The sequence below is a fragment of the Gymnodraco acuticeps genome, unplaced genomic scaffold (genome assembly GCF_902827175.1).
Source record: "Gymnodraco acuticeps unplaced genomic scaffold, fGymAcu1.1, whole genome shotgun sequence".
NCBI lineage: Eukaryota > Metazoa > Chordata > Actinopteri > Perciformes > Bathydraconidae > Gymnodraco > Gymnodraco acuticeps.
In genome coordinates this window covers 86105-113381 of record NW_022992223.1, presented here as the reverse complement: position 1 = coordinate 113381, position 27277 = coordinate 86105, and the positions used below count along the sequence as shown (strand labels likewise).

Genomic DNA, 27277 nt, shown 5'->3' with positions numbered 1-27277 from the left:
TCCTTGAGACTGTTTGGAAAGTGACCAGAAGTTAGAGAAGTGTTGATGAAATGGGTGAGAAACGGTAGAATATCAGGAGCGATAGTCTGAAGGAGGTTTGAAGGGATAGGGTCTAGAGGACAGGTGGTAGGGCGGGCAGAGGTAATGAGGGTAAGAACCTCACTTGGAGAGAGAGGGGAAAAGGAGGTAAGTGTGTTGGTGGAAGGAGGGTCTGGTGAGTAAAGGTGAGTCAGAAAAAGAAGAGCGAATATCATCAACCTTTTTTTCAAAGTGGGTAACAAAGTCGCTTGACAGAACTGAGGAGGGGGGAGGAGCTTTTGGAGGGTCCAAGAGGGTGGAGAAGATGGAAAATAGTTTTTTAGGATTGGAATAAGAAGATTGGATCTTATCTTGAAAGAAAGTGCTTTTTGCCTGAGAGATCGAAGCAGAGAAAGAGGAGAGGAGAGCCTGATAGGTTAGGAGGTCGTCACGGTGTTTGGATTTCCACCATTTCCGCTCTGCTGCCCTAAGGACGGTTCTATTAGCACGCAGTGCATCATTTAGCCAGGGAGCAGGAGGGGACTGACGAGCCTGCCGAGATGTGAGAGGACAGAGCGAGTCCAGAGTGGATGAGAGAGTAGAGAGGAGAGTTTCTGCAGCAGAGTTTGGAGGCAGGAGATGATTAGATTGGCTGACGCCTCCGTCGAGGCGTCAAAAGTAGAACATTGCTCTACTTTGCTTTTGCAGCGAGTACCGCGAGAGAAACTACGCTTTGCTCCCACAATGCAGTTCGGCGAATCGTGACGTCACCCCATTCAAAGTGAATGGGCAGAAGCGTTGAAGCGCCAATGCACGCCGCCGTGTGTAGGGGCCACACAGCAGCGTTAAAAAAATCTTCCAACGCTTCTGCCCATTGACTTTGCCTCACTTTTCGCCGAACTGCATTGTGGGGAAGCAAAGCGAAGATTTCCAGGATTTTCAAGATTCAAAAGTTGAGCAATGTTCAACTTTTGAAGCTGAGGTGGAAGCGTCAGCCAATCAAATCCCGTTTATGCAAATCTGACAGTACAAGCGCTAGCCAATCAAACCGCGTGCAAGCTGGGAGTGACATACCGCAGTTAATTTTCTATATTCCTAAAAATGGAGGAGAAATTAGTTATTGTGGTAGCAAATCACCCGGTTCTTTATGACCAGTCCCTATTAACTTACCGGGATACAAACCGGAGGAACCAGGCATGGAGGGAGGTGGCAGAGATAGTGGGTGAAACGGATAGGTTTTCGCCTGTTTGGGATTTTATATCCAGTTTACTTAGTTTTTAAAGGAGCAGAGTATTATAACACTCCTTTAATATTTCTTCATTCACTCATTCTGCTATTTGTGTGTGTGTGTGCGTGTGTGTGTGTGTGTGAGGATACAATATGTGTCAGTGTTAAACAGAGAGAGAGAGAGAGAGAGAGAGAGAGAGAGAATATGAGAGAGAGAGAATATGAGAGAGAGAGAATATGAGATAACAGAGACGTTTAACTGCCTCCCGACAGTGATAATGGATGAGAAAAGCAGCTGATGTTCTTTAAAGAGACACGTCTGCATTCAGCTTTCCTATCGTCAGGTATTTAAGTAAAAGTACCAAATCATATACATTGTCAGGAGGTTAGATTAGGAGCCAAGATTAGAAAATGTAATATTTAAGAAGATACTCGTTATTTATTTTTCTTTGATTTCTAGTTATTTTGGGAAGAAGTTGATCAAATACCAACATTGCTAAGTATAACACCACAGATATAAGAACATACAGTGGATTAACTCTGAAACAATGCTCACTCTTTTTATCTTTCTTCCTCCCACGTAAACACAGAGTAACTGACACACTGATTATTAGTTCAGCTGATTGGTGACGTCAGCTCTGCAGAGAAAGAAGATGTGTGTGTTTAACTGTGTGTGTGTGTGTGTTTAACTGTGTGTGTGTGTGTGTGTGTGTGTGTGTGTGTGTGTGTGTGTGTGTGTGTGTGTGTGTGTGTGTGTGTGTGTGTGTGTGTGTGTGTGTGTGTGTGCAGCAGCCATGAAAGACAAACATTTGATTTCCTCTGTTTTTTCTTAATTCCTATTGAATTTTATTTAATTGCTTAATATTTATTATCTCAATATAAAACATTTCGATTTTTCAAAACTGGAGACGATGACAGCATTTCTCAAGATAATGACTTATGAAATATAAATAACACAAAAAATTAATTCTGTTGATTACATTTGATAGGCGAGTTAAATCTCATCTAGGAATTAAAATATTCGACACATGGTCTTAAAGGGCTTTCTCACCAAAAGAAATGTCTTATAAATTAAACATATTATGCTAAGGTTTATTTCTCATTATCTCCGGAAAACCACTTTTACGATAACGATAACGACATTAATAGAGAAGTAATCAATATGCACCATTGATTTTTTGGGCTTCTATATTCCCTATGTGTATTTGTATGTGTGTTTTTGTGTGTGAGAGTGTGTGTCTGCTAATATGTCATTGCAACAATAAATCATTGTAATGTTCCTTTAATATTTCTTAAGGGAACTTATCTTAGTAGGTTCACAGGTATTACCGTATTTGTACCATCTGCTATAAAACCTCTGTGTTATTTATATAATTTTTGTTGTGCATACATTATATATTTCCAAAGACATTAAAGATTAACTGTTTCTGAAAACCTCTGTAGCTTTCTACAAAGGTTTTCAGGCGGGGTTTAGCAGAGGCAGCTGCTAAATTTAGAATTTAGTGCACCCGGAAGTAAGATTTTCCCTTCAAAATAAACATGTTACTTTAAAAAATCGAATTACTTTATAAATCTCCTCATTTCTAATCCATTGTTTTTATTTTTGTGTTTTATTATATTATACAGCCATTAAATATTTCTTTAATTAAAAAAACGTGTCAAAAACATAAAATAATATTTATCAGTACCAAATGATTTACTGTAAAAAATGGCCCTGTAGTTACTACTGTGTTTTACATTATGCTGGTTATAAGTTGTTTTAAGGGGGAAATTATTTGGCTTCATATTCAATTCAGATTAACGAGACTTGGAGACGTATGCAACCATTTTAAACTGACCTGATTGTTGAGACTGGTAAATGTCTGTATTTACCTGCTTGGGTGTTTTCCCCAAAATACAACTCAGGATAATTATTTTTTCTATAGCCTAAAGTCAGAGGAATACAAGAACTACGGTATACCACATCAACTGTCCTCAATTTACATAATTACAATCAAAAGCCTCAAGAAGAAAAAGCAGAACAAAAGATTGTAATTATTGTAGTTATCAGGTAACATGGGTATATTTACATATTTTTTGAGTAATATACACTGACCCTTTTCGAACAAAATTAGTAAAGGTGAAAGAGTAGATTAAATATTGTATTATCAACCTGAATCTAAAAAAGTAACAACAATGTCATTTAGTTAATTATGTAATTTAATGAACTTTGAGAAGTATGCTATGTTATGTTTTGCATGGGGCTTTTGTTGTTTTTGTGTTTTACTTGTTGTGTGCTCCTTTTACCCCTCACTACTCTGTCTTTCTGTCTCTGCAGGGCTGGTGTGTGACAGGGGGGCGTGGCTGGTTACTCCTGGCTGCATGAGGCACACCTGTCCCCACTCACTTGATTACCTGCTCTTTAAGAGCCTGGCCCTCACCTCACTTCTCTGCCAGAGTATTTTTCATGCTGTCCCGCGGTCCGGAGTGCCTTTCTGCAGCCTGGAGTCTGTTGTTGTTCATTTTGCAGTTAGTTAAGGAGTTATTTTGAGTTTTGGTCGGGAACGTTTTCCCGCAGCTTTATTTTTGGATTTACTACGGCCAGCCAAGCTCCCTGTCGTCAGTACCTGCCTTGGACTACCTTTGTTTATTAAACTCATTGAAACTTTATTTTTGTCAGTCTCTGCTTTGGGGTCCAGTAGTATCTAAACGCAGGGCCGCCCCTCCCTACAGGCCAATCACGCAGGCTGCATGGGGCCACGCCTTGCGCAGGGGGCCCCGCCCACAGGGCCTCAGCTGCTGTGCGCAGTTCTCCGCTCAGTTCTCCGCTCACCCCCCGCGAGAGTGAGAGGTGAGAAGGGGAGCACGTCTGTAACCCGACACCGTTGCAATGAATCGACATCTGACCAATCACGGCTTTGATACGGCCACTAGTGCAGGTGAAGAGATGTCGGTGAAATTATTGTATGAGTCAAATGTACAACTTGCGAATGTTGTGTAAGTCAAATTGCCAATTGCCATATTAAAACATCAGCTGCAATTCACGACATGAAGAAGGCAGTCTCTGCATAGCATATAGGCTAATGGAGATGCAGTTATTTCCAGCATTCTTTATTTAACATTCATTATGTTATGCCTTTTATCTGCTAATGTACAGGAGGAAGAGTGATACACTGTCTGTCTAGTTGGCTTACATAACAGTTCAGGTTTACAGCTTAAAAAACATGGAGCATTTTTCCCCCTTTTATTCATTTTTATGTCAATTTGCAAATTTCATGGTGATGCTCAGTCTCTCCCCTTAACTACTAACAGTCATCATCATGTCAACCACAACACAGAGAAATACTGAGAGAAATGTGTGTGTAATTGTTGATACATTGCTGACAGAGGGAACTACATTTGAATACAGATTTAAGAAGTATCAGTTTCAGAGCATCTCATAAGCATGTTTTGTCTTGACTATATTATAATAAAATAATATAGTATTTATATTATTGAATTGATTATGATTATTATTATTATTAGTATAAGTAGTTTATTTGCATTCATTATATTTTAATCTTTTTGAGGCTAGTATTTGGCAGGAAATACAGACGTACCTGCACATTTACCATTTACCTCACTGTATACAAAGTAACTGTGTTGATACTAATAATAAACAGGAATTATATTTGCAAAGTAGCCTACTTTGTTTCCAAACAAATGTGTTTCACTCCTGTCGGTTGCAGGGGGGGGGGGGGGCTCATCTCACAATGTCGCTTGGGGCCCCAAGTTGGCCAGGGGCGGCCCTGTCTAAACGTCACAGGCTAGTGGAGAAGAAGTAGGCATACACTAAATGGATATATTCTGGTAAAGTACCTTAACTTTGTTTTTATGTGAAACTAAATATTTACAGAATACGTTAAGCATATACATTGTCCAAACATTGTAGATAAATAAGAACATTCTAACCCTGTGGACACTTCAAAATGAGTTTTATTTTGGAAGTATAGTCACAGGAAGTGCTGTTGCTGCATACTGTGGTATTACCTATGGGTATTTCACAGATGTGTGGATTGGTTCATCACACTGGCTCGCGCAGATCCGCACGCTCAACCTGCTGCTGTGCTTCACTTTATCAGGAGGTAAGGAAATATAAAAAATGTCGCTGTTTATCAGTATTTTAACCACACTTTAATAACTGTATGTGTGTTTCAAGAATGTGTCAGTTTTTTCTTTAGTTTACTAGTGTTGTCGCGGCACTGGTGCATAATTAGCGGTCATTTGAGGTAAAGTTAGCGTCTAATGAGCGATGCGGCGGTGATGTTGGTGTATCCATGGCATGTGGAGGCATCCGTCCTCAGCGGTGTGTTTGCAGAGCAGCGGGTGGAGGTGTATGTGTGTGCGCGTGTGTGTGCGCGCGCATGTGTGTGTGTGTGTGTGTGAGTGTGAGAGACTGCAGTGGTCAGACAGCAGCCATGCGTTACGGGGATGTTAGAAGAGCATCCGGAGAGGCCGGTCCCGGAGGCGGTTAGCGGAGCTGAGCCCGAGGAGGAGAACGGGTCAGACCTGAAGTAAAGCCTCCTTTCTTTTCAGCCCTCGACAGATTGCAGTCAAACCAAAAACCACTTCATGCAACCAGCCTGTCCATCACATTTATTATACTATTTCACCAACCCATTTAAACATTGTGACTTACAGATGTGTCATCAATGCTTGTTTCGTACTTCATTTGGGAATGAAGTCTAGCAAATGCCAGAGAAGGAAGAATTTCCTTTGCTTTATGATAATTAAGTTTAAATGTCAAGAATAAAGTAAACATGTAATTGGTATTGCCATAATTAGAACATAATTCAGAGAAAGAGAGATTCAATTGAAGACAAATCCGTCAGAATAACGTTGAAATGTTGAGAATAAAGTCAGAGCACAAATATGTTTTATTTCAAGATACAGTTGAAAAGTTCTGTATAAAGTTGAATTATTAGTAATAAATCAAACCAGTGTTAGCTTATAAAATGACTTTATTCTCAACATTTTGTCTTCTTGACTTTTCGACTTCCATTGACTTCTTTATTGGCATTTCGATGTCATTCTTAAAATGCAAAATGCAATACAATTAGTCATCCTACTTTCTTTTTTTACTGGCACTAATACTCTTCCGTACTTTTGAGTCATCAGCTCATCTGGTTGTTCTTCTGTGAAACTGACTACCCTGTTTCCTGCTTCACAAGATGGACCTACAGAAACAAGAAGTGCTCTGATGTTTATGACACTAATGATCCATCTCCACTTCGGCTCACCACTAACATGAAAACCAGTGCATTGTGGGGGGGGGGGGGGGGAGATTGTCTGAAGATTTTTTTTTTTTCTAATAATGTCAACAAACGGAAAGTATAAAAAGCCTCACCTCTGTTAAACCAATACATCATACATTAATAATAATAACCCTCTTGAAGGGAGATTGTATTGCATGTAATCTGCAATAAAAATGAAAAATATTAACAAATGTTCATTGTTAATTTTCTGTCGCTGGATGGTTCGGAGATGCCAAACTATATGTCATCCCCCTGAAAATATGATCTATTTTTAGATTGTACTATTATGATATTTTGTAACCAACAATGACAGATCTTGTCTTGAGCCGTTCAGTCAATGAATGATGGAGGACTCATTTCTGAAGTATTTCCCTTTTTTAGGATGAATGTTTTTATTATGTTAGAGGAAGTTGTGTTTCAGGTCAGGTGTCAGATTGTGTTTCTCTAATTTTTGGTTGCTTCCGTTTAGTTTTTTGTGTCTATTATTAATTTCCCTGTTCTTCTATAGTTGTGGAGCACTTTTGGGTGTGTGCAGTATATTATTATAATGAAGTGCAGACCAAATCATGTCGCCGTATTTTTGGATTCTTCCCCAGAATCTGTAGTTGAACTTATTGAAGCTGCTGAAAGTCTTTTTGCGCTTGCAGAGTTTTAAGCTTGTGGATGTTTATTCTTTCTTACCTTGGCAGTTGTAGTCTTTTTTGTTTTGCACTTCCACTGACATTGTTCCTTTGCCTGCACTATGTGCATTTCACAGTCATTTTGTTGAAACGCTGCTCTTTCTGCAAGATTGTTGTGTAATGATGTGGCTGATTTGGGGAACGTTTTCAAAATGTTAAGAGGCAGACTGACGGGAAGTCTGAGGAAAGACTTAATTTCTTTATTCTGTTTGTGGATGGGTGTGTGTGTAAGGATGGGCGTGTGAGTGTGTGTTAGAAGGACCTGCTCTTCCAGTCGCTGTGTGGAGACGTACCGGTAATTCGTTTGACACAAGTGAAATGGGACAAAGTTGACTCACCATAGAAACGGACTAATAGGCTTGGCTCTTGTTCTGGCAGTGCACAGGTAGGATACTGTGTGTGTGTGACATTTGTGTGTGTGTGTGTTTATATATTCATATAATGGCTCTTCCAGCAAACATAGTCGACAGCGAGGGAGTGCTTGATTGACTTTGTGGGTATGTGTCAGTGATGTAGGTTAAGGATCACTCGCACACACACAAACAATCACACACACACCCAGATAGGGCTCAAGGGGCAGTGGGTGTGTAGGGAAAGGTTTAGCTTTAAGTAAGATTAAATCCTTAAAAGGAGACCCAACTAAAACTACACATCCCGGAGCTCAAACTCTATTCATTATAATTCCTAAATTGACTGCAAAATTAATAACCATTCATAAAATGTTAAACTTTGAAAAGTTTTGAGAAACGTTATCCTGTATTAGGTTATTTCTTTGACAAAAATCATTAATGTGGCTCAACCCCAAAGGCAATTCAATCAAGATGTCTTACAAAATGTACATTACTTGTCTTAAAAATATTACAGCCATGTGTAATATTGATTACACACATGATAATTGTGACACCAAAATACAGGAAATGGCACATCAGCTGTCTCCTCTGTGATAACAGTTGTGACATGTTTACCTGCTTTAATGTTAAAAAAAGGTCTTTATTTTTCTCATACTGCCTGTACTGTAGCACCTTTTTTCACCCTCTGTCTGAAACCATAGCCCAGTCTATTCTTATTGGTTAGCTGGTAGGCTTTGTTGTGATTGGTCAACAGTTTAGAGATGTCTCACCCTTAGCCTATCGTACTTGTACAATGTGTTGGAGCGCTATCTAATAGAAGTGCAACTGATTTAAACAAATGTCAAACCTGCCATCTGAAAACAGCATTTGAAGTCTGACTTATTTTAGTCAGTCAGTCAGTCCTTGAATTTCATTTAAAGAAATCACCTTCTAAAGTGGCCAATAACTGCATTTAATGCTGCCAAAGTGTTCTGAAAGTGGAGGGAAAAAAGCTCACAATGTTACACAAACTCAAAGAGACAGTGGTTTGGGGTTAAACAGATTATCGTGAAACCAAAAGGTTGCTGGTTTGATCTTCTCTGCAGAGTGTGTCGAGTTAAATTAACTCTGAGAAACACCCCTGCAGGATAAAAGCTCCTCACACTCATGTCCATCTTTCAGCATGTGAAGAAGGTGCATTTATAACACACACACACATTCATGTCTGCTTCTCAGATGCGATAGATATCCATGAAAGTATGTTGAACCAACGAGGCCCTTTTATGCTTTTTAGGGGAATTCCCTTTCCTGTAGTGTGTTATATAGGTTGTTGTGCATCTAAATGGTCATCACTACATTACAATTGTGTTTATGGTAGGGCTGCTCGATTATGGCAAAAATCATAATTCGATTATTTGGGTCAATAATTGATATCACGATTATTAAAAACGACTATCCATTTACTTTGAAAACATCAATTTATTGAAAAATTTTTTTGAACAGTATGTTTTTAACAGTTGATTACCCTGAACTTTAAGTATAATTCAACTGAAAAACCAATACAAAAAATAATAGTAAAAAATAATAACAACAAATAAATCGTTTTATTTCGATTATGTTGTTTTCATAATCGGTGCAAGCCAAAATCGTAATTGCGATTAAAATACGATTAATTAAGCAGCCCTAGCTTATGGCTAGCGCTCCAACACATTGCACTTTATGGGCTAAAGGGCGGGAAATCTCTAATGCGGCTTTCACACCAGCGCTTTTCCCGCTCTAGCTCCGTGCTAGAGCTTTTCTGGTTCAGCTCCGGTTTCCCTTTTCTGAAAACGCGTTGGTGTGAAAGGGGCATGAGTGGTTGACCAACCACAACAGAGCCAGCCAGCTAACCAATCAGAGCAGACTGGCTTCAGACAGAGGGTGAAAAGAGGTGCTGCAGCTCAGGCAGTATGAGAAAAATAAAGAGCTTTTTGAACGTTAAAGCATGCAGACATGTCACAGTAGAGACACAAAATACAAATATGAAACCTGAAAATGAGAATAATAGGGCCCCTTTAAATAAAAGGATTACATCCTCAACATAAGTTAAGTAGTGTTGGAGATTAAAAGGGATAACTGGTCCGCTTTTCAAATCTCCGCGCGTTCCTATGAAGCTGGTTATAATACAGGAAGGAATCCATATCTACAAAGTAACCGTTAACAATAATCTACTTTAATGGCAATATGACAATGCAATACAATCATTACAATGCAACATGATATATTACAGTTATATTGTAATGCTTAAGGAGTAATGCCGGCTTACTCCTGCCCTGGTTCGCGTGCTGCGGAGATCCTTCCGCTCGGGCAGCATGTGAAGAAGAGGCCGAACGCCAGGGATCCACCGGAGATATACCAGAGCAAGAAGGAGGGGTTAGGGTTTAGGTCAGCTGGTCATCTTTTCAGGTCATCTCATTGGGAGACGCAACGCTGGCCAGCAGGAAACCAAACAGGCTCACCTTACAACAAAAGGTCTCAAGGCCTGCATACCTACACCTCCCCCACAGAGCAATAAAACCCTGTTTACTCCAACCAGCCCAGAATGTTTATAGCCATTTGTAGTCCTTACATTTATGAAAGGATAAAACAGAGAAATCAATATAAAACACAAACACAGGTATTGTTTGAACAGTATTCACTTAACTGCTACTATTGATAAGCACCAGAGAAACCCAAGAGACCTCTCTTAACATCACAAACCACTGTAGCTCGTTCTAAGTTGAATGCAAATCAGGACATGCTCTCACCTTCCCCCATCTTCCTTTGTCCTCAAAAACACATGTCAACAGGCCCCAAATGCAGCTCACAGTTTTACCCAAATTATTCCCATTTTAAGCTTATCCATAGTTTGCTAACATGAATAAATACAAATATAACTCTACAGTAGCCACAAGGAAGTTTACACGATTCATTGCACTCCACCATGAGTAAACAATTAAACATGCACAAAAAATGTATGATGCATATAGTGTGTTTAATGTTTTTAGAATCATAAAATAGCAATAGGTTTGTGCCTGAAATACTACAGTTAATCTGTTTGTAAAAGGAACACAATGCTTGAACTGAGCTGCTGTTTTTTTGTTATTTCAGTGAGATGTGGGTTTCCTCCTGTTGCTCTTAATGGTGATTTGAGGATGTGATGGGAGGGAGGAGTGTTAGCTAAATGCCTTACATGTTTCAGTAAATAAAGCAAACACACAGTCTTTGTGCTGCTGGTTTGGCTGGTGAAAACATTGAGAGTATATCGTGTTGTTACACAGGTCAGGAGATTACAATCAGCTGATAAAAACAATCTGCTTCTTGGTAAAAACACAAGAGGAGACTTAAAGAAAGAAAAGCTCAGTGTCTTAAAATGTGCGGATGGAAGTCTGACTTCTGGTTAACCTCATAACAGTTGTGGGAAAAGTACTCAGATTCTTTACTGAACAAATGTAGAAATACAATAATCTGCATTTATTACAAGCTTGATCCTGAATGCACGATGTCTGTTTCAGTGCAGTGTTCAGTATTTTCTTCCACCACTTGAATAATGTGCAGAAATCGTATTATCTGTGCTTTGGTGCATGCATTAGACAGAGCTGACCTGTAGGTGGCAGTGTCTCACAATACTTTTACTCTCATAGTTCCAGCTCATGACTTTGACATTTCTTTTGTGCATTTGAGAGAAACCGTTTTTTAGATTTGTCCCCCCATTTGTGTATTTCACTGGCTTATTTAATAAAACGTTGGGATTTAAAAAGAAATGTGCTGAATTATTATTATTTAAGTTTAATTTAATTTGAAGTAAAAAATGAGAATAGAAAAACTATAGTAGTAATTATACAAATTATTAACATTGTTAACCTTATTTTCTTTTCTTTAAAGCAATTTTTTCACTACCATAGTTGAAATGTATGATAATTGTAAACTTTATACAACCTTAATTGCAGCTGAAGTTCAATGATGCTCAAAGCAAAGCAGAGGAAAACGGCTGCCCTTAAAGGTGGAAAAACACGGACAGATTAACCAGGAATAACCATTAAGACTCTCGTTAAGAAAAATGGTGGAGGTGATTAGAACATAATGAGCACATTATTGATCAGGAGCAGGAAGTATTCAGTGATTAGAAGAGAGAGCACGTCTGTAAAAAAACACATAGTGTACACCTTTTTATTAAACCATGTATGCTTCATGTATGAATTTACATTTATCTCATCAACCTTTTTTGGTGTTTTTCTGTTGTTGTCATGCACTTGAACTTCTCCACATTCCTTATTGCCTCACCTTCAGGATTTCATTATTTATTTTCCAGCTCATAAAAACTAACCTTCAAAGTTCTGCAGCACTTAGTGGTTTGGGGTGGATGAACAAAAGACACACGAGGGGTTTATTCAAACAATATTGGGACGTTTTTAGTAATTATTCATTCGAACGGTGCATAAAAGAGTCACTGTAGATGATTTATAGTTTAAAGGCAGGTTACTTATTCTCTGTGACACATTTCAAAGAGAAAAGTTAAGCTAGTATTTTAAAGTGTGTGTATGAGGGTGGGTGTCTGAATACCTCTCTGGTATGTCAATATGAGTCACCATCCGTTCTGGCTCTGCCTGTTTCCAAAAACAACATGTATTCAGTATGTGCAGGTTTGTGTCATGAACTCCTGATTTATTTGTGTTTCTTCTCATCCACGGAAGAATCACATTTGAATTTTCTCAATTGACCATATTAACCCAAACATATATAATACAGGGCTCTTGAAAAACATTTGATTACTTGATTATTTTTGTTATATTTAATTATAATTCAACAGAGAGAGTAGGGGTATGTATCAGTCTATGGTATGTATACTAGACGTTCAGTGTTTCACCATCAATTTTAATTAGTCAAAAAAATAAGAAAGAAATAAGTGTGAGTTATTTTTTATACAAAAATATGAAACACTTTTTCCAGTTTCAGCTTGTTGGATGTGAGGGTGTGCTGCCCTCTTCGGTCTGTTTCTTGATTTGTAGTTTAGTCTGGTCCTTAAGAAAATATGAATCATGCTTGTTCCTTGATTCATGTCTTCATATTTATTGTTTTGTTTGACAATCAGATGAAAACACCCAAATATTCACCTTTGCTGTCAGAAAAGACTAATAATAGCTTTGAATCCTCGCATTTTAGTCGCTACAGTTTTTGTTGCCTGAAAAATTAGTTTTTTAGAAGTTTCCCTTTAACACAGACAGATGCTTCAAACAGGAAGTCCCCCCCTTCCTCCTCTCTCATTGGCTCCTGAAGCTGCTCCAGCCAATCAGGTCTCCTCCTTTCTTCTTTGTCCCGCCCTTGCTGAATCTTCCCCTCCTCGGACTGTGTTTCTGCTGCACTCCTCAGTGAGACTCCCTGCCTGTCTGCTGGTCTCTGGAATAGTGTGTGTGTGTGTGTGTCTGTGGATGTGTGTGTGAGAGTGCAGTTGCACAGTGTGTGTGAGGAGAGTCAGATTGTCAAGATGGAGATGGGCTTTACTCAGCCTCCGCGGGCTCAGGTCAGTGGATGCCTTCACTGTGTGTGTGTGTGTGTGTGTGTGTGTGTGTGTGTGTGTGTGTGTGTGTGTGTGTGTGTGTGTGTGTGTGTGGTGTGTGTGTGTGTGTGTGTGTGTGTGTGTGTGTGTGTGTGTGTGTGTGTGTGTGTGTGTGTGTGTGTGTGTGTGTGTGTGTGTGTGTGTGTGTGTTGTGTGTGTGTGTGTGTTGTGTGTATGCGTAAAAAAAAAAGTAAATTCATGCTCCTCCTATTATATAATAGTGTGTTTCAGCCTATTGGTGGGTTCAGGATGGCTTTTTGCGTTAGTGTGGGTTTTGGGTCCAAAATGTTGCTATTAAGGCCTTAATTGGTAATAAAATACAGAAATCAATCTTTCAAAGTTTGAAAAATGATAAGATGTGGAAAATAAGATCTTATGAATCATTTTGTTTCTTTGAATGTACTCTTATATCTCAAAGAAATTGATAACATCATTATTTTTGTTATGATGATGGACCGAAAATTGGTCTAAAATGTTATCCTATATGGCATTCAAAATGTCTTAAATTAATCTGTTAGAACCCTTTTTCATTTAGAATTATGTACTTATAAATATAAAAAAACAATAAATGGCATTACAGGTTACAGAAACCCAATCTTGAGTCTTCAAATAAAAAAGATTTTAAGAGTCCAAGCTATCACAGTCAGATTTTTCAAATATCTTTCCCACTAACAAAACATTTTTGATCGAACTTAAAAAAAACGTCAGACTTTAATCCGTAATTATTTGTTTAATCTCAACATTCTCTGTGTTAAATGTACAAGACCCATTGATTCCTGTTGCTCTGTCTGGGCAATTTTCATAATGCAACATTTTGTAAAATGCACTGTATGGATAACATTGACTTGGATCGACTGTTTTATCAAAAATATAGAAAATAACAAAAAAAGCCATCACAAGTTGTCAGAGCCAAATTTGACATCTTCAATACGGCTTATTATGATTTCATAGTAAATAAAAAAAAACATTAACCAGTTTGTCATTTTTTCTTCTGGTGTTTTAAATGTTTAAAAAATGGTGGTAAGTGTTGCCAAAATGCTCCACAGATACATTGTAGAAGTTCTTTAGTTGAGAAACGTAATAATTGTTGAGACTTTTGTCTTTTAGATATGGCTTTGATTGTTTTCAATTCAAAAGATTTGTTCTTATTGTATTGGTCTTTGTTTCTGGTTCATCACTTGTATTTATTACCTACATGTAGTTATTGGGTGTGTTAAGGCTCACACACCATGTTTATTATTGATAATCTCTTCTTCATCATACAGTATTGTTATAAATCTTACATACTTTCTCTGCAGTGTCACCTCTGACGCATTACTCCTTTGTTGTTGTCACTATGAATGGGCGTTTTAGCGTAATATCTGATCTAATTTAAGAAGGAGAAACCATCACATTTCCTATTGTTACCCATGAAGTGTCATTAAAAACACTAAGGATAATGATTGATACTGAGGACTTGCAGAATGTGTCACAAAATGGTTTGAAATACTTAATTGTGTGCACCAAAATGACAAGTTTCACAAGTTAAAGAACGAAGGAAGTAAAAAGGATTTTGTGTGTCCACCTGATTGCATGAGGTGTGTGTGAGTGTATGTTTCTGTGTGGGTGTGTGTGTATGAGGACTCAGCAGCCTGCCACCTGGCTGGCGAGTGATGCAGTGGGGGGGGTGATGGGCCACACTGTACCCAATTAATGTGAGTGCTCACTGGGCATCATGCACACAATCTCATATACTAACTCAGCCTGCATTAATCATATTTCCAAGGTAAATTATGGACATTACATTTCCTCGTTGTTTTAGTCATGTAGGTTACATTTGGATCGTTCTCAGATAATATCCTCAAATAGAAAGGATTTAACCTGACAGCTTAATGAATCTTTATTTTTATATTTTATATTCACTTAAAGGTATGGTAGGTAAGAATGGAGAAACCAGCTCGAGCGCGCTAGAACTGGAGTACGCAGCCGAAAAAAATCTGCCCCTTCCTTCAGACTTCCTTACAGAGCCCCTCCTCCAACACACACGAACGCGCACATGACCAATGAGGGCACGAGATACGTTTGTGCACGAGATGGAAGGCTGACAGGCAGGTAGGCCATCCAGTTATTTTAGCCGGGCCGGCTAAAATGATTGGTCGTGCTTTTTACAGCGCCACGGCTTCCACAGATTAAATGAAGAGCATTCCATGGAATATAACAAAAAGGGTGTCTGAAGTGAATGACCTACCCCACCTTTAATGTAACTATGACTGGGCAATATTGAGAAAATCAACATTTTTGATTGAATACCTTGATATTAATATTGTGACAATATTGTAGGTTTAACCATTGATGCTTTCAAAGAATATAAAAATAAAATGTGATAATTAATCCTTATCTATAAGGTAAACAATGCAGGTGTTATTAGTTTATGTGAAAGGAAGTAGAGACAACATGCTTTTTAGTATTCAAGGATACAGACTCTTGGCATACAAATATAAAAAAAATTCAAATTTAATTCAAATGTGGGGAACAAGTCAAGTTCCTGTTATTTTATTGTCGATAACAACATTCTCCCACAGACAAAAGACTGTATAATTATACAGAGCTGCAGTAAATGTAACTGAAGCTGTGCTGCTTTACATGAGCAGGGAATATGAGAAGTGTTTTTTGCCAGCCCTCCTCCAGCTGCTTTATTTTAATCTTTATAAGAGCAGTTTGTTCAGGTTCTGCTGGCTTACATTTATTTCTAACCTCCCTGCACCACTGGTTCACCGGGATCTTTTGCCAGGCGTCTGCAGACATACCTATGATGCACTCTCACACAAACATTTTTCTACCACACAGTCTTAAAACAACAGCCACACACAGTATACATTGTTTGCATATTACTGACGTGTGTGTGGGGGTGGGTGGGTGGGTGTGTGTGTGGGTGTGTCCAAATGTGTCTGCTGCCTTTATTGTACAACAGTAAATGTTGCTGCATTTGCATCGAATTTGCTTAAATACCCAATGAGAAACAAATATATATCTATACTGTAAAATAGTTATAAATAAGGCTTGGGACCTGCAATTTATTTTCCAATGTGATCTTGCCTAATCTGGCCTCTAAAAGGGGTACGTATCAAATAATAGTTATGACTTGTATTCAATTACAAAAAGGAAATTTAATAAGAACAATCGATAAACTCGTTTCAAAGCTTAATTAAAAAAAACAGTGTTTTAATGATGGGGGGGAAAAAGTGTTTTAATGATGGGGGTGTTTTAATGATGGGGGGGAAACATTAAAGGGACACTTTTTTCCACAGTCCGACGAGAGAAACATGAATCAGTACAAGCAGAAGGAGACACTTGGCTGTTTTTGTGTAAAATTCTATTTAAACTACAGTTTTTTTTACATTTCATTCCAGCCTATTTGAGCCAATTCTGCATTCTCAGATCGAAGCTTTTTAAAGAAGCACGTGGGGGTTCAACGCCTTGCTCAAGAGCACACAGGCCTGGTGGGGATCAGAGCTGTTGATTTCATGCCCGCTCTGGTTGCTTTTGGTGTCTTTGTGAAAGCAGACAGACCACAGTGAAACCGCAGCTTAACTCTCCGCAGAACCAAAACAGTAATTGTTTTTTTTACTGAGTCATCTCATACAAAGAGAGGTTTACTGACTTCTGCCCAAACCCAATTTTGAATGAATCCTGTGGAATTACACATTATATATTCTGGCTGTTGGAGTCATAATTCATGTAAAATAAAAGTTAAACATTTACATGTGAAACCTTCCAAGCAACTGGTATGTATGGTCCTGAGCGCACACTTGAACAACCTTTCACCTACTCTGTCACACACACACCACCCACACACACACACACACACACACACACACACACACACACACACACACACACACACACATACAACATACACATACACATACACATACACATACACATACACATACACACACAAACACAAACACACATTCTCTGCTTCCTGTTCTTCTCCTTTGCTGCTCCTGATGTTTGGATCTGGCTGCAACGACAAATGGTGGCTGGATGTAGGGAGCCGGGGGAGAAAGATGGAGAGCATTAAAAGAAAGTATTGGATGATGGATGAGGAACTTGGTTTTTGCATTAGTGATGGATCCAGTGCAGAAGCAGCGCTTATTATTCAGTTCCTGCAGATGCTCCAGCCGTAGAAGAGCAAGTAGAAGAGAGTGTCTGGGTTATGAATATCGTCCTTCAAATTGAGGAAGATTTTGGTTTAACACTTTCTCCTCCACCTTACTTCTTTAATACTTTTATTTAAATGTTCTAACATAGAACAGGTTAGGACATGGACAACACGGCACTATCAGTGAATATTAAAGATAAGAAATGAAAATAAATGCATGTAAAAGAGGTTATACAAGAAATAAGACATTCCTAGATGTTTATTACAATCCCCTTTATTTTTCCACCTTCTCCTTTTGGAGTCATGTTAATACGAAAAGCAACAGAGTGGGGATTCCTCTGCATTTTAAAATTATTTTTTACTTGCAGCCATAATGATCCTCAAAAGGTATATATTGCTTTTTGAGACCTTCAAGTTTTATTTATATAGCACATTTATAAAGATTTTTGGTCGAGCCAAAGTGCTGTACATATAATAAACATAGCCTACAGTAGAGACACTTTACAGCAAATACAACAGCACAGATTGTTCAGAATATCAGTATGAGAAAAACGACACCCTCTATCCTTAGACCCTCACATCGTACAAGGAAACACTTCCAGAGAAAACCCACAGTTTAAGGGGAAAACATGGGAGAAACCTCAGGGAGAGCAACAGAGGAGGGATCCCTCTCCCAGGACGGACAGACGTGCAATAGATGCCGTGTGTAAATCGAAGAGATAATACATTTTACAGCATATAGACCGAATGTTAGGAAATGCATGTGTCTGTAATAAGAAGATGAATCCACGAGGATGTCAGCTACAATCCTGTGGAAGCCATCAGGGAAGCAGCATGACGAGACCCAAGGCAGGACCGCAGAGACAGGTTCACTTCAGCCACGACCCGAAGTCCACGACTTAATCCAGAACTCAGGATAGAGGATCCAAGACACAGGACTACAGCAAGAGGATCAGCCTCGCGTAGATATAGATACAAAACAAGAAAAAAGATTTGGCTGGGTTGATCGGAACAAGAGAATACACAGACACAGACAGAGAGGGAAAAGGTCATTGGATAAAAGTTATTCTTGATAACCCTCTAGAAAGATCTCATGAACTTCCCCACTCAATCTATCAAGACCCGAGCAGTTCTATTAGATATAGCATAAGAAACAGAGATAGGGATCTGTCAAAGGTAAAAAAGGTCAAATCCAAGTCAGATTTCAGGTGATTAAATTGCCCACCAGGCCGATCGCTAGGGTTTTTCTTTCATTGTAAGCATCAATAAGTATACAATTTGTTATTGAGGGTCTCCTCCCTACCTGTCTCTCCAGGTGAGCCTGGGGCTCCACACTGAGTGCTAACATGCTGCGTCAGTCCGAGCCGACCAGCAGCACCTTGCAGCTGGTGGCCAACGACATGACGGGCATCATGGATAAGCTGGACGACCGCGAGCTGGACCTGGAGGATGGAGAGTACGACACCACGGACTCTCACCTCTCAGGTCAGTGTGTTTTCTCAGCGTGGCGTTCACCTACCATCATGTCTTTGTCTGGTTTTATATCTGCTGGTGTGTTTCTGCAGCCGAGCGTCTTCCTTTCAAGGCGATCTACCACATGGTGGCCTTCAAAGAGTCGGAGGCCAACGTCTTCCTGTCGTCTCCGATCACCGCTAAGATCCTGGAGGTGGAGCGCTTCACCTCGGCTCAGGACCGCTTCAACGTCACCGCGCAGAGGAGCGTCAACAAGGTGCACACACACCTTCTAAACAACTCCCTCTGTACAGTCTTTTTTCGTCTTCAATTCCACACAAACTGGTTTTGAATCGCAAGGTTTTTTTGTTGCTCAGGGTTTTTTTATCTGCAAGATGCTCAACGGTATAATGGCAAGGCAAGGCAAGGCAAGTTTATTTATATAGCACTTTTCAACACAAGGCAGTTCAAAGTGCTTTACAAAAAATGAAAGAGATTAAGAAAATGGCATTTAAAATCAGTCATTAAAAAGAAAAGCTAATAAAATAAACATTAAAAGAAAAAATACATGGTTACAGTGCAATTAAACATTAAAAGAAAAAAAGTACATGGATAAAAGTTACAGTGCAGTCTAAGATATGAATAGTTCAATTAAAAGCAGCGACAAAAAGAAAAGTCTTCAGCCTGGATTTAAAAGTAGTCAGAGTTGCAGCGGACCTGCAGGTTTCTGGGAGTTTGTTCCAGATATTTGGAGCATAATAACTGAACGCTGCTTCTCCATGTTTAGTTCTGACTCTGGGGACAGAAAGCTGACCAGTCCCTGAAGACCTGAGAGATCTGGATGGTTCATAATTTAGCAGGAGGTCAGAAATGTCTTTTGGGCCTAAACCATTCAGTGCTTTATAAACCAGCAGCAGTATTTTGAAATCTATTCTTTGACACACAGGAAGCCAGTGTAAAGACTTCAGAACAGGAGTGATGTGATCCACTTTCTTAGTGTTAGTGAGGACTCGAGCAGCAGCATTCTGAATCAGCTGCAGCTTTCTAATAGATTTTTTAGTGAGACCTGTGAAGACACCATTGCAGTAGTCGAGTCTACTGAAGATAAAAGCATGGAAAAGTTTTTCCAAATCCTGCTGTGACATTAGTCTTTTAATCCTAGATATGTTCTTTAGGTGATAGTAGGCTGATTTAGTAACAGTTTTAATGTGACTGTTGAAACTCAGGTCAGAGTCCATGACTACACCTAGATTTCTGGCTTTATCTGTTGTTTTGAACATTGCAGACTGAAGCTCAGCGCTAACTTTTATACGTTCTGACTTGGCTCCAAAAACCATTACCTCAGTTTTATCTTTGTTTAATTGGAGAAAGTTCTGACACATCCAGTCATTGATTTGTTCAATGCACTTACTCAGTGTTTGAATTGGAGCATAGTCTCCTGGTGAAATTGTTACGTAAATTTGTGTGTCATCTGCATAGCTATGGTATCTTATTTTGTTGTTCTTCATTATCTGAGCCAGTGGTAGCATGTAGATGTTAAAGAGAAGAGGCCCCAAGATGGAGCCTTGAGGAACCCCACATGTCATATTTGTCAACTCAGATGTGTATTTACCTATAGAAACAAAGTTGTTTCTGTCCTTTAAGTAGGATTCAAACCAATTCAGAACTGTTTCCGAAAGTCCCACCCAGTTTTCCAGTCGGTCTAGTAATATGCTGTGGTCAACAGTGTCAAACGCAGCACTGAGATCTAATAATACTAACACTGAAGTTCTGCCACTGTCTGTGTTTAAGTGGATGTCATTAAAGACCTTTACAAGAGCAGTCTCAGTGCTGTGGTTTGGACGAAAGCCTGACTGGAACACATCAAAACAGTTATTTAAATGCAAGAAATTACTCAACTGTTGAAAAACAACTTTTTCAATGATTTTACCTAGAAATGGCAGGTTTGATATGGGCCTGTAATTGTTCATTACTGAAGCATCTAGATTATTCTTTTTTAAGAGCGGTTTAATGACTGCAGTTTTCAGGGCCTGTGGAAAAATACCTGAGTGAAGAGATTTGTTTACTATATGAAGTAGATCTGAGGCCATGCAAGCGAAAAACATCTTTGAAAAAATCCTGTTGGAATAATATCAAGGCAGCAAGAGGAGGATTTCAGAAGTTGAATAATGTCCTCTAGGTTTTTATCATTAATCTGATGGAATTGTGTCATGATGTCTGAATTGATGTTAAGTGGAGATAGGGACAACACATTTGCTGTTCCTGATACAGAGGCACTGACTGCTTGTCTGATTTTCTGAATTTTGTCAGTGAAAAAGGAGGCAAAGTCATTGCACGCCCTGGTGGATAGAAATTCAGAGGCTACTGACACTGGGGGGTTAGTTAGTCTGTCGACGGTAGCAAACAAGGCACGTGCGTTGTTTTTGTTTTGGTAATGATGTCAGAGAAGAACGATTGTCGTGCGTTTTTCAATTCCAAATTATAAAGGCCAAGTCTCTCTTTATAGATTTCAAAGTGAACCTGGAGATTTGTTTTTTCGCTACCTGCGTTCAGCTTTTCGACATTCTCTTTTTTCTGTTTTCACGGTCATGGCCTTTCTCCATGGAGATATTTTCTTGCCAGACACTTCCTTTAACCTAGTTGGAGCAATGGCATCTATAACATTTTTAATTTTTGAATTAAAATGATCTACTAGCTCATTTACTGAGATGTTGGCAGGGGCAAGTGTGGAAGAGAAATTCTGAGTAAACATTTCTCTAGTGTTTTCAGTTAAATATCGCTTTGTGGTTATCTCTTTTTGAACATTTTTGTGAACAGAAATAGAGCTCTCAAAGAAAACACAGGAATGGTCAGAGAGTGCAACATCAGTCACCACAACCTTAGAGATATTCACACCCTTTGAGATAATTAAGTCCAGAGTGTGCCCCTTATTGTGCGTGGGCTCCGTCACATGCTGAGTCAGTCCATAGCTATCAAGAACACAAAATAGTTCTTTAGCCCCTCTGTCCTGGAGGTTGTCAACATGGATGTTAAAATCACCAACAATGACTAGACGGTCAAAGTCAATACACACTATAGACAGCAGTTCAGTAAAGTCATCAAAAAAGCTTGCACAGTATTTGGGTGGTCTATAGATATTTAGGAACAGAGCTCGAGAGGAGCATTTCAGCCGAAGGGCCACATATTCAAAAGAATCAAAGTTTCCATACGATGTCTTCCTGCATTGAAGGGAATCATTGAACAGAATAGCAACTCCACCCCCTTTCTTATGCATTCTTTCCTGACTCATAAAACTAAAGTTGGGAGGGGTTGATTCGATAAGAACAGCTGCACTGTTATTCTGTTCAATCCAAGTTTCTGTTAAAAACATAAAATCGAGATTGTGCTCAGTGATAAAATCATTGATTAAAAATGTTTTTCCTGCCAAAGACCTGACATTTAATAAAGCTAGTTTAAGTTTGTTAAACACACTATCAGTCATGTTTTTTGTAACAAGCTGTGGCTGACATGGAATCACTGCTAAATTAGATACACTCACACAAACGTGTGAGTGTAATGGCAACCACATTTCTTCTTCAGTTTTCGGCAAGGTTTTTTTTTTTTGTCCAGGCTTGATTTATTTGAACAGTTAAACATAATTATTAACATTTAAAACTAATTGAGAACATGTTTGAGTACTGTACTTCAATACAACTGTTAGGTACTTGGTTGTTACTTGAGTACTTCCATTTCCTACTACATCTGCTGCTTTATATGACAGGACTTGAACTTTTCCTGAACCTCCTGAACATATCAATGCAGCTATGTTGACACTATTAAAAGTTGACTCATTCGAGAGTTACATGGTTCTCACAGGACAGCAAAAAAGCTACAAACATATGATGCTCTTATAGAATATGATGAATTTATAATTTTCTTCAAGCAGTAAAAAAGGACTCTGCTTAATTAAAGCTGCAAATAGATTTTGTAAAGTTGCTAAAACTAGCAAAGTTGCTAGCAATTATCAATATCCTTTGGTTCGTTTTTCAAATCTTGTCAAAACGAGGTAACCTCCTTAAAATGTATTAAATGTGTCTGTGTTGATCAGTCGCTGCCGGCGGTATTTAAGATCGAGATGAAGCACGGGGAGTTCACGTGGCTGGTGAAGAGGAATGAGAAACACTTCATGGATCTGCACAGAGAGCTGCGGACGTACAAAACCTTCATGAGGCTGCCGCTGCCCAAACGCAGGTCTGCCTTCTCCCCTTCTGGAATAACGCACGTTTATGTATAGAACTCATCTTTGGTTCTTTCTTTGACATTTTTTTGTTCTAGTATTTAAAATGTTTCTCTGCAGCCACACGGTGAAGAGGCAGGCGGTCACAAGGAGCGAGGGGGGGCAGATGCCGAACCTCCCCCGAGTGGGAGGAGACGATCTGGAGAGGGAGGACCAGGTGTCCAGCCGAAGGGTACGCCCTCCACCTGAGACACTACTGTCAATCAAAGTCCCTCCTGAATACTTTATTATCTTGCTGAATTCTCTGTTATGCGTTGCAGAAACAATTGGAAGATTACTTGAATAATCTGCTAAAGAAGCCGATGTACAGGAACTACCACGCAACGGTAAGGAGCATTTGGAGTTAGAAAAAGGGTTCTTTTATCTTGATAAATTACAAAATAGTTTGGGAAAATATGTTGATGAATGTTGTAATAGAAACAGTTATTTATTTATTTCAGATGGAGTTCATTGACGTCAGCCAGTTGTCCTTCATCCATGATCTGGGACCAAAAGGCTTGTAAGAACAATACCATGTCAAAAATGTTAATAAATAACTTTTGGTATTTAATTCTTGAACCTCAAAAACGACTTAGTCCTGCTGTTTCGGACAGAACTTTTTACTTAATACTAGTTTAATGTGACTGGTTTCGAGAAAATTGTAATGTATGGTTCTGAAACATTTATTTATAGAAAATAATCAGAAATAGCGTCTCTGAGTACTTAGAAAAGTGTCCTATCAATTAAATGTATTATTACTATTAATTGTTACATTTGTCCTGTTCTCATGCAGGAACTTTGCTTGCTTTGTTTTGTACATACAATAAATAAAATAAAGATACAGGCAAAATAGTGCAATAGTTAAGAAACATACTAATAACAAAAATAACTAAGTAAATATAAAAAAATAATAAAAACAATTGCAGATTTCCTTCAACTCAAATGTGGATATCAATCAAAACCGTTTTATTAAGCATTTACCAACCAATGCTAGAATACCGTGAACTGCGATATCTAAAGCCTTATATGGTGCTTTGTTTTCCACACATTTAGAGTTTGTTTTATCTTTCAGAGAAGGAATGGTGCTGAAGAGATCTGGCGGACATCGGATCCCCGGGCTGAACTGCTGCGGGCGCAGCCGGATTTGTTACCGCTGGTCCAAACGGTCAGGACACAGTTCATGATATCTTTCTAATACTCAGACCTGCCTTTTGATATTATAGAGAAACTTCCAGGTTCAACTGTGATTAGAATTTATAACGGAAATGATTAGTTGTTTGTGTTTATGCTGATTGTCGATGTGAAGATCATTTCTTTATGTAAACTGCTTGAAAATATTTATGATATTTCAACCTTTCTACAAATGTTGTAAAATCCTTTAAAACTAAAATAAATGGGTTTTAAAATGACCTTGTATCTTTTATTTATGTATTGTTGTGCAATGCCTGGATTACCTTCTGCCTTTGCAAAATCAAAATCTAGCATCAATGAAATTACATCTATCCATTTATCTATACGATGTCTAACTTTGTTCTGCCTGTGTGCAGCACATGAAATATAAAATAGTAAAGTGTATATCATTATAAATCTGAATTTGTGTGTGTGCAGCTGGCTGGTGGTGAAGGACTCGTGCCTGCTCTACATGAAGCCGGAGTCGGGGGCCGTCTCCTTCGTGATGCTGTTCGATAAAGAGTTCAGCATCAAGATGGACTCCAAAGACACGGAGACCAAACACGGAATCCGCATCGACAGTCTCTCCAGGTCTGTGAAACATTTACTTTATTATATCTGGTACTTTAAGTCACTTTTATTTACAAATCTAAATTTAATATAAATATATAATATATAAATGAATAGCTCTTTATCGAACTCCAGGAAATGGCTTCAGACACATTTGTTTTGAAAAGTTACTTTAATCTTTCCTTAATTTATCCAAACTTCCTTTAAATGTCTGAAGGATAGGGAAAGGTTTTACTGGAAGAAGAGGTCTGTGTATTTCATTTAACATACTACTTTACGTGCTTGCCAAAAAGTATTTTAAATTCTAAAACTAAATAGAACACACCATTGATAACCTTTCAAGGGAATTGTATTTATTTTCTAGGGTCTGTAAATCAACTTCTAAAGAAAGCCGTTAAGGAATACAATAATATTGATTTGCTCAATCTTAACCCGATAATTTCGTATGACCAGCAAAACGACACAAAATGAAATCTATATTAACTTTTTCTTTGTCCAAAGAACTACAGCAGGTGATATTTTATTAACAATCATAATTTTTTGATAGCAACAGAGAACATAGCTCATTTGTGTCAATTGTGACTAAGGAACAACTCTTTTGCACAAATGCTAATGTGGCTTTATCAAAATATTAGAATTATAAATGTGTGTGTGTGTGTTCAGATCTTTGGTGTTGAAGTGCAGCAGCTACAGACACGCCCGCTGGTGGGGTCAGGCCATCGAGGCCTTCGTTAAGAAACACGGCGCCGCCTTCCTCACCGACCACCGCTTCGGATCCTTCGCCAGAGAAGAAGTAAACATCCCGGCTAAATGGTAACCACGGCAACTGTCACACTATCTCTTTGATAATGTGTTTTGATGTAAATGAGGAAAGCACCTGTTGTCTATGTTTTGATGTTGTGGGATTTAAGGTTGTTTACACACCCATTTTGAGATTTTGGGTTGGATTAGCCTAGATCAGAATCTGGATTTTATGTGAAAAATCAGGTCACCTTTTGTTTGGTAAATTGACGCTAATTAGAGGCAAGCATCGCAGCCAGATGTTGGTAAAGTCTAGACGAGGCCTGGTTTAGTTGGCAGTGTGTGTGTGTTTGTGTGTGTGTGTGTTTTTCGCTGGAGTAACCCGACACAAAGAGAGGGAAAGTGAGCCTCACCGGCTCATCACCTGTCTCCCTGCTGGGCAACACTATACAGTCTGTGAGACTGTGTGTGTGAGTGTGTGTGTTTGTAAGTGTGTGAGCTCTACCATTAAAAAGCATACTGAAAGGAAAGTACATGGACAGATAAAAAATGGAGAGGTGGCAGACGTATGACACCAAACTAGGATCATTATTGATAATTTTATCTGGTGAAATGTTGAAAAATGATTTCACCTCCTGCTGTTTTATATCACAGTTTGTGTGCAGGTGCTAAAGAGTGCATGCATCTATCAGAATGTGCAAATCTAAAAGAAAATTAGGTATTTAAAGTTTGTGACGTTGTATTTGCTTTTGTTTTTCTTGCTGTCTAAAGGTGTGTGGCTCAAAATGTGGATATGTGTGCATGTGTAAATGTGTGTGTATGTGTCCTCTACAGGTATGTGAACGGAAAATCATACATGGAGGATGTTGCAGATGCTCTTGAAGAAGCCAAAGAGGAAATATTCATCACAGACTGGTGGTAAGTGTGTGTGTGTGTGTGTGTTTAACTGTGTGTGTTTAACTGTGTGTGTGTGTGTGTGTGTGTGTGTGTGTGTGTGTGTGTGTGTGTGTGTGTGTGTGTGTGTGTGTGTGTGTGTGTGTGTGTGTGTGTGTGTGTGTGTGTGTGTGAGAGTGTGTGTCAGGGTGCAGTGAGTGCACTTGGCGGTCACCTCTTGTGGAGGTCTTCTGGTCAAACAGATCAGTTACCGTCTGAGGCTCAGACTTCTGTTATACTAGTTCACACACACACAGACACACAAATGCTGAACACACACACGTACATCCATTTAAATACTACATGCAAAGTGTGAGTATTTTTAAATGATTGTGAAAAACAATTATTTAAAATCAAACGCTTGCAATCAGATTAACTTAAAGTAAATGTGTATTCAAATTGTTAGAATTAAACTGTACTTCAGTGTCTAAAACAGAAAAGCAGAGTTTTGCTGTTGGATAAAAGCTATTATAAAACTGTGAATGTAAGTGAGCACAGTGTTTGATCAATCAAATGTACTGTGGCTGCAGTCGAATAGTCCAAAAATCAGCCCCTATCGTCGATCCCAATCGTCTTTTCCTTGACCTCTGTGTGAAACGTCACGGGGTTAACCTGTTAAGCCTGAAGGTCCCCGCCGGCGGGGACCCTGTTTTTTTTTTTCACGACACTGTGTCTCAGGGCATCTTAATATTTAAAAACCTATTAATGTGTTATACCAGATTAACGAGAAGAATCTCAGCTAACTGACGATACGAACCATTTTTACCGAAACAAAACACAAGTCTAATAATAAATTATCATTACACCTGGGTAAAACAGAGTCCATTCTCTTCGGTTCGAAACATAATCTCAGCAAATCCGACGACTTCTCAGTTGCAGTGGGCGACATTATTGTCACAAGTAAGAAGGA

At 38.8% G+C, this 27277-nt stretch overlaps 1 protein-coding gene across 4 annotated transcripts in view; it reads left to right on the top strand.

The window, feature by feature from the left end:
* The first annotated feature begins 5242 nt into the window (after positions 1–5242).
* The window catches only part of pld1b (phospholipase D1b), a 44083-nt gene continuing 22048 nt past the window's right edge, over positions 5243–27277 (top strand). Inside the window, exons 1-12 of one of the 4 annotated variants that reach the window (XM_034206039.1) lie at positions 5280–5348; positions 7431–7583; positions 18562–18731; positions 18812–18975; positions 22786–22928; positions 23035–23146; positions 23235–23300; positions 23415–23473; positions 24026–24118; positions 24562–24714; positions 25357–25506; positions 26269–26352. In XM_034206039.1, coding sequence (XP_034061930.1) covers positions 18593–18731; positions 18812–18975; positions 22786–22928; positions 23035–23146; positions 23235–23300; positions 23415–23473; positions 24026–24118; positions 24562–24714; positions 25357–25506; positions 26269–26352 — 1163 coding nt within the window. In that variant the 5' untranslated portion in view covers positions 5280–5348; positions 7431–7583; positions 18562–18592. Of the gene's footprint in view, positions 5349–7430; positions 7584–12926; positions 13067–13989; positions 14797–18561; positions 18732–18811; positions 18976–22785; positions 22929–23034; positions 23147–23234; positions 23301–23414; positions 23474–24025; positions 24119–24561; positions 24715–25356; positions 25507–26268; positions 26353–27277 lie in introns of those variants that run through there. The other 3 variants (XM_034206038.1, XM_034206040.1, XM_034206041.1) reach the window with 3 other exon arrangements.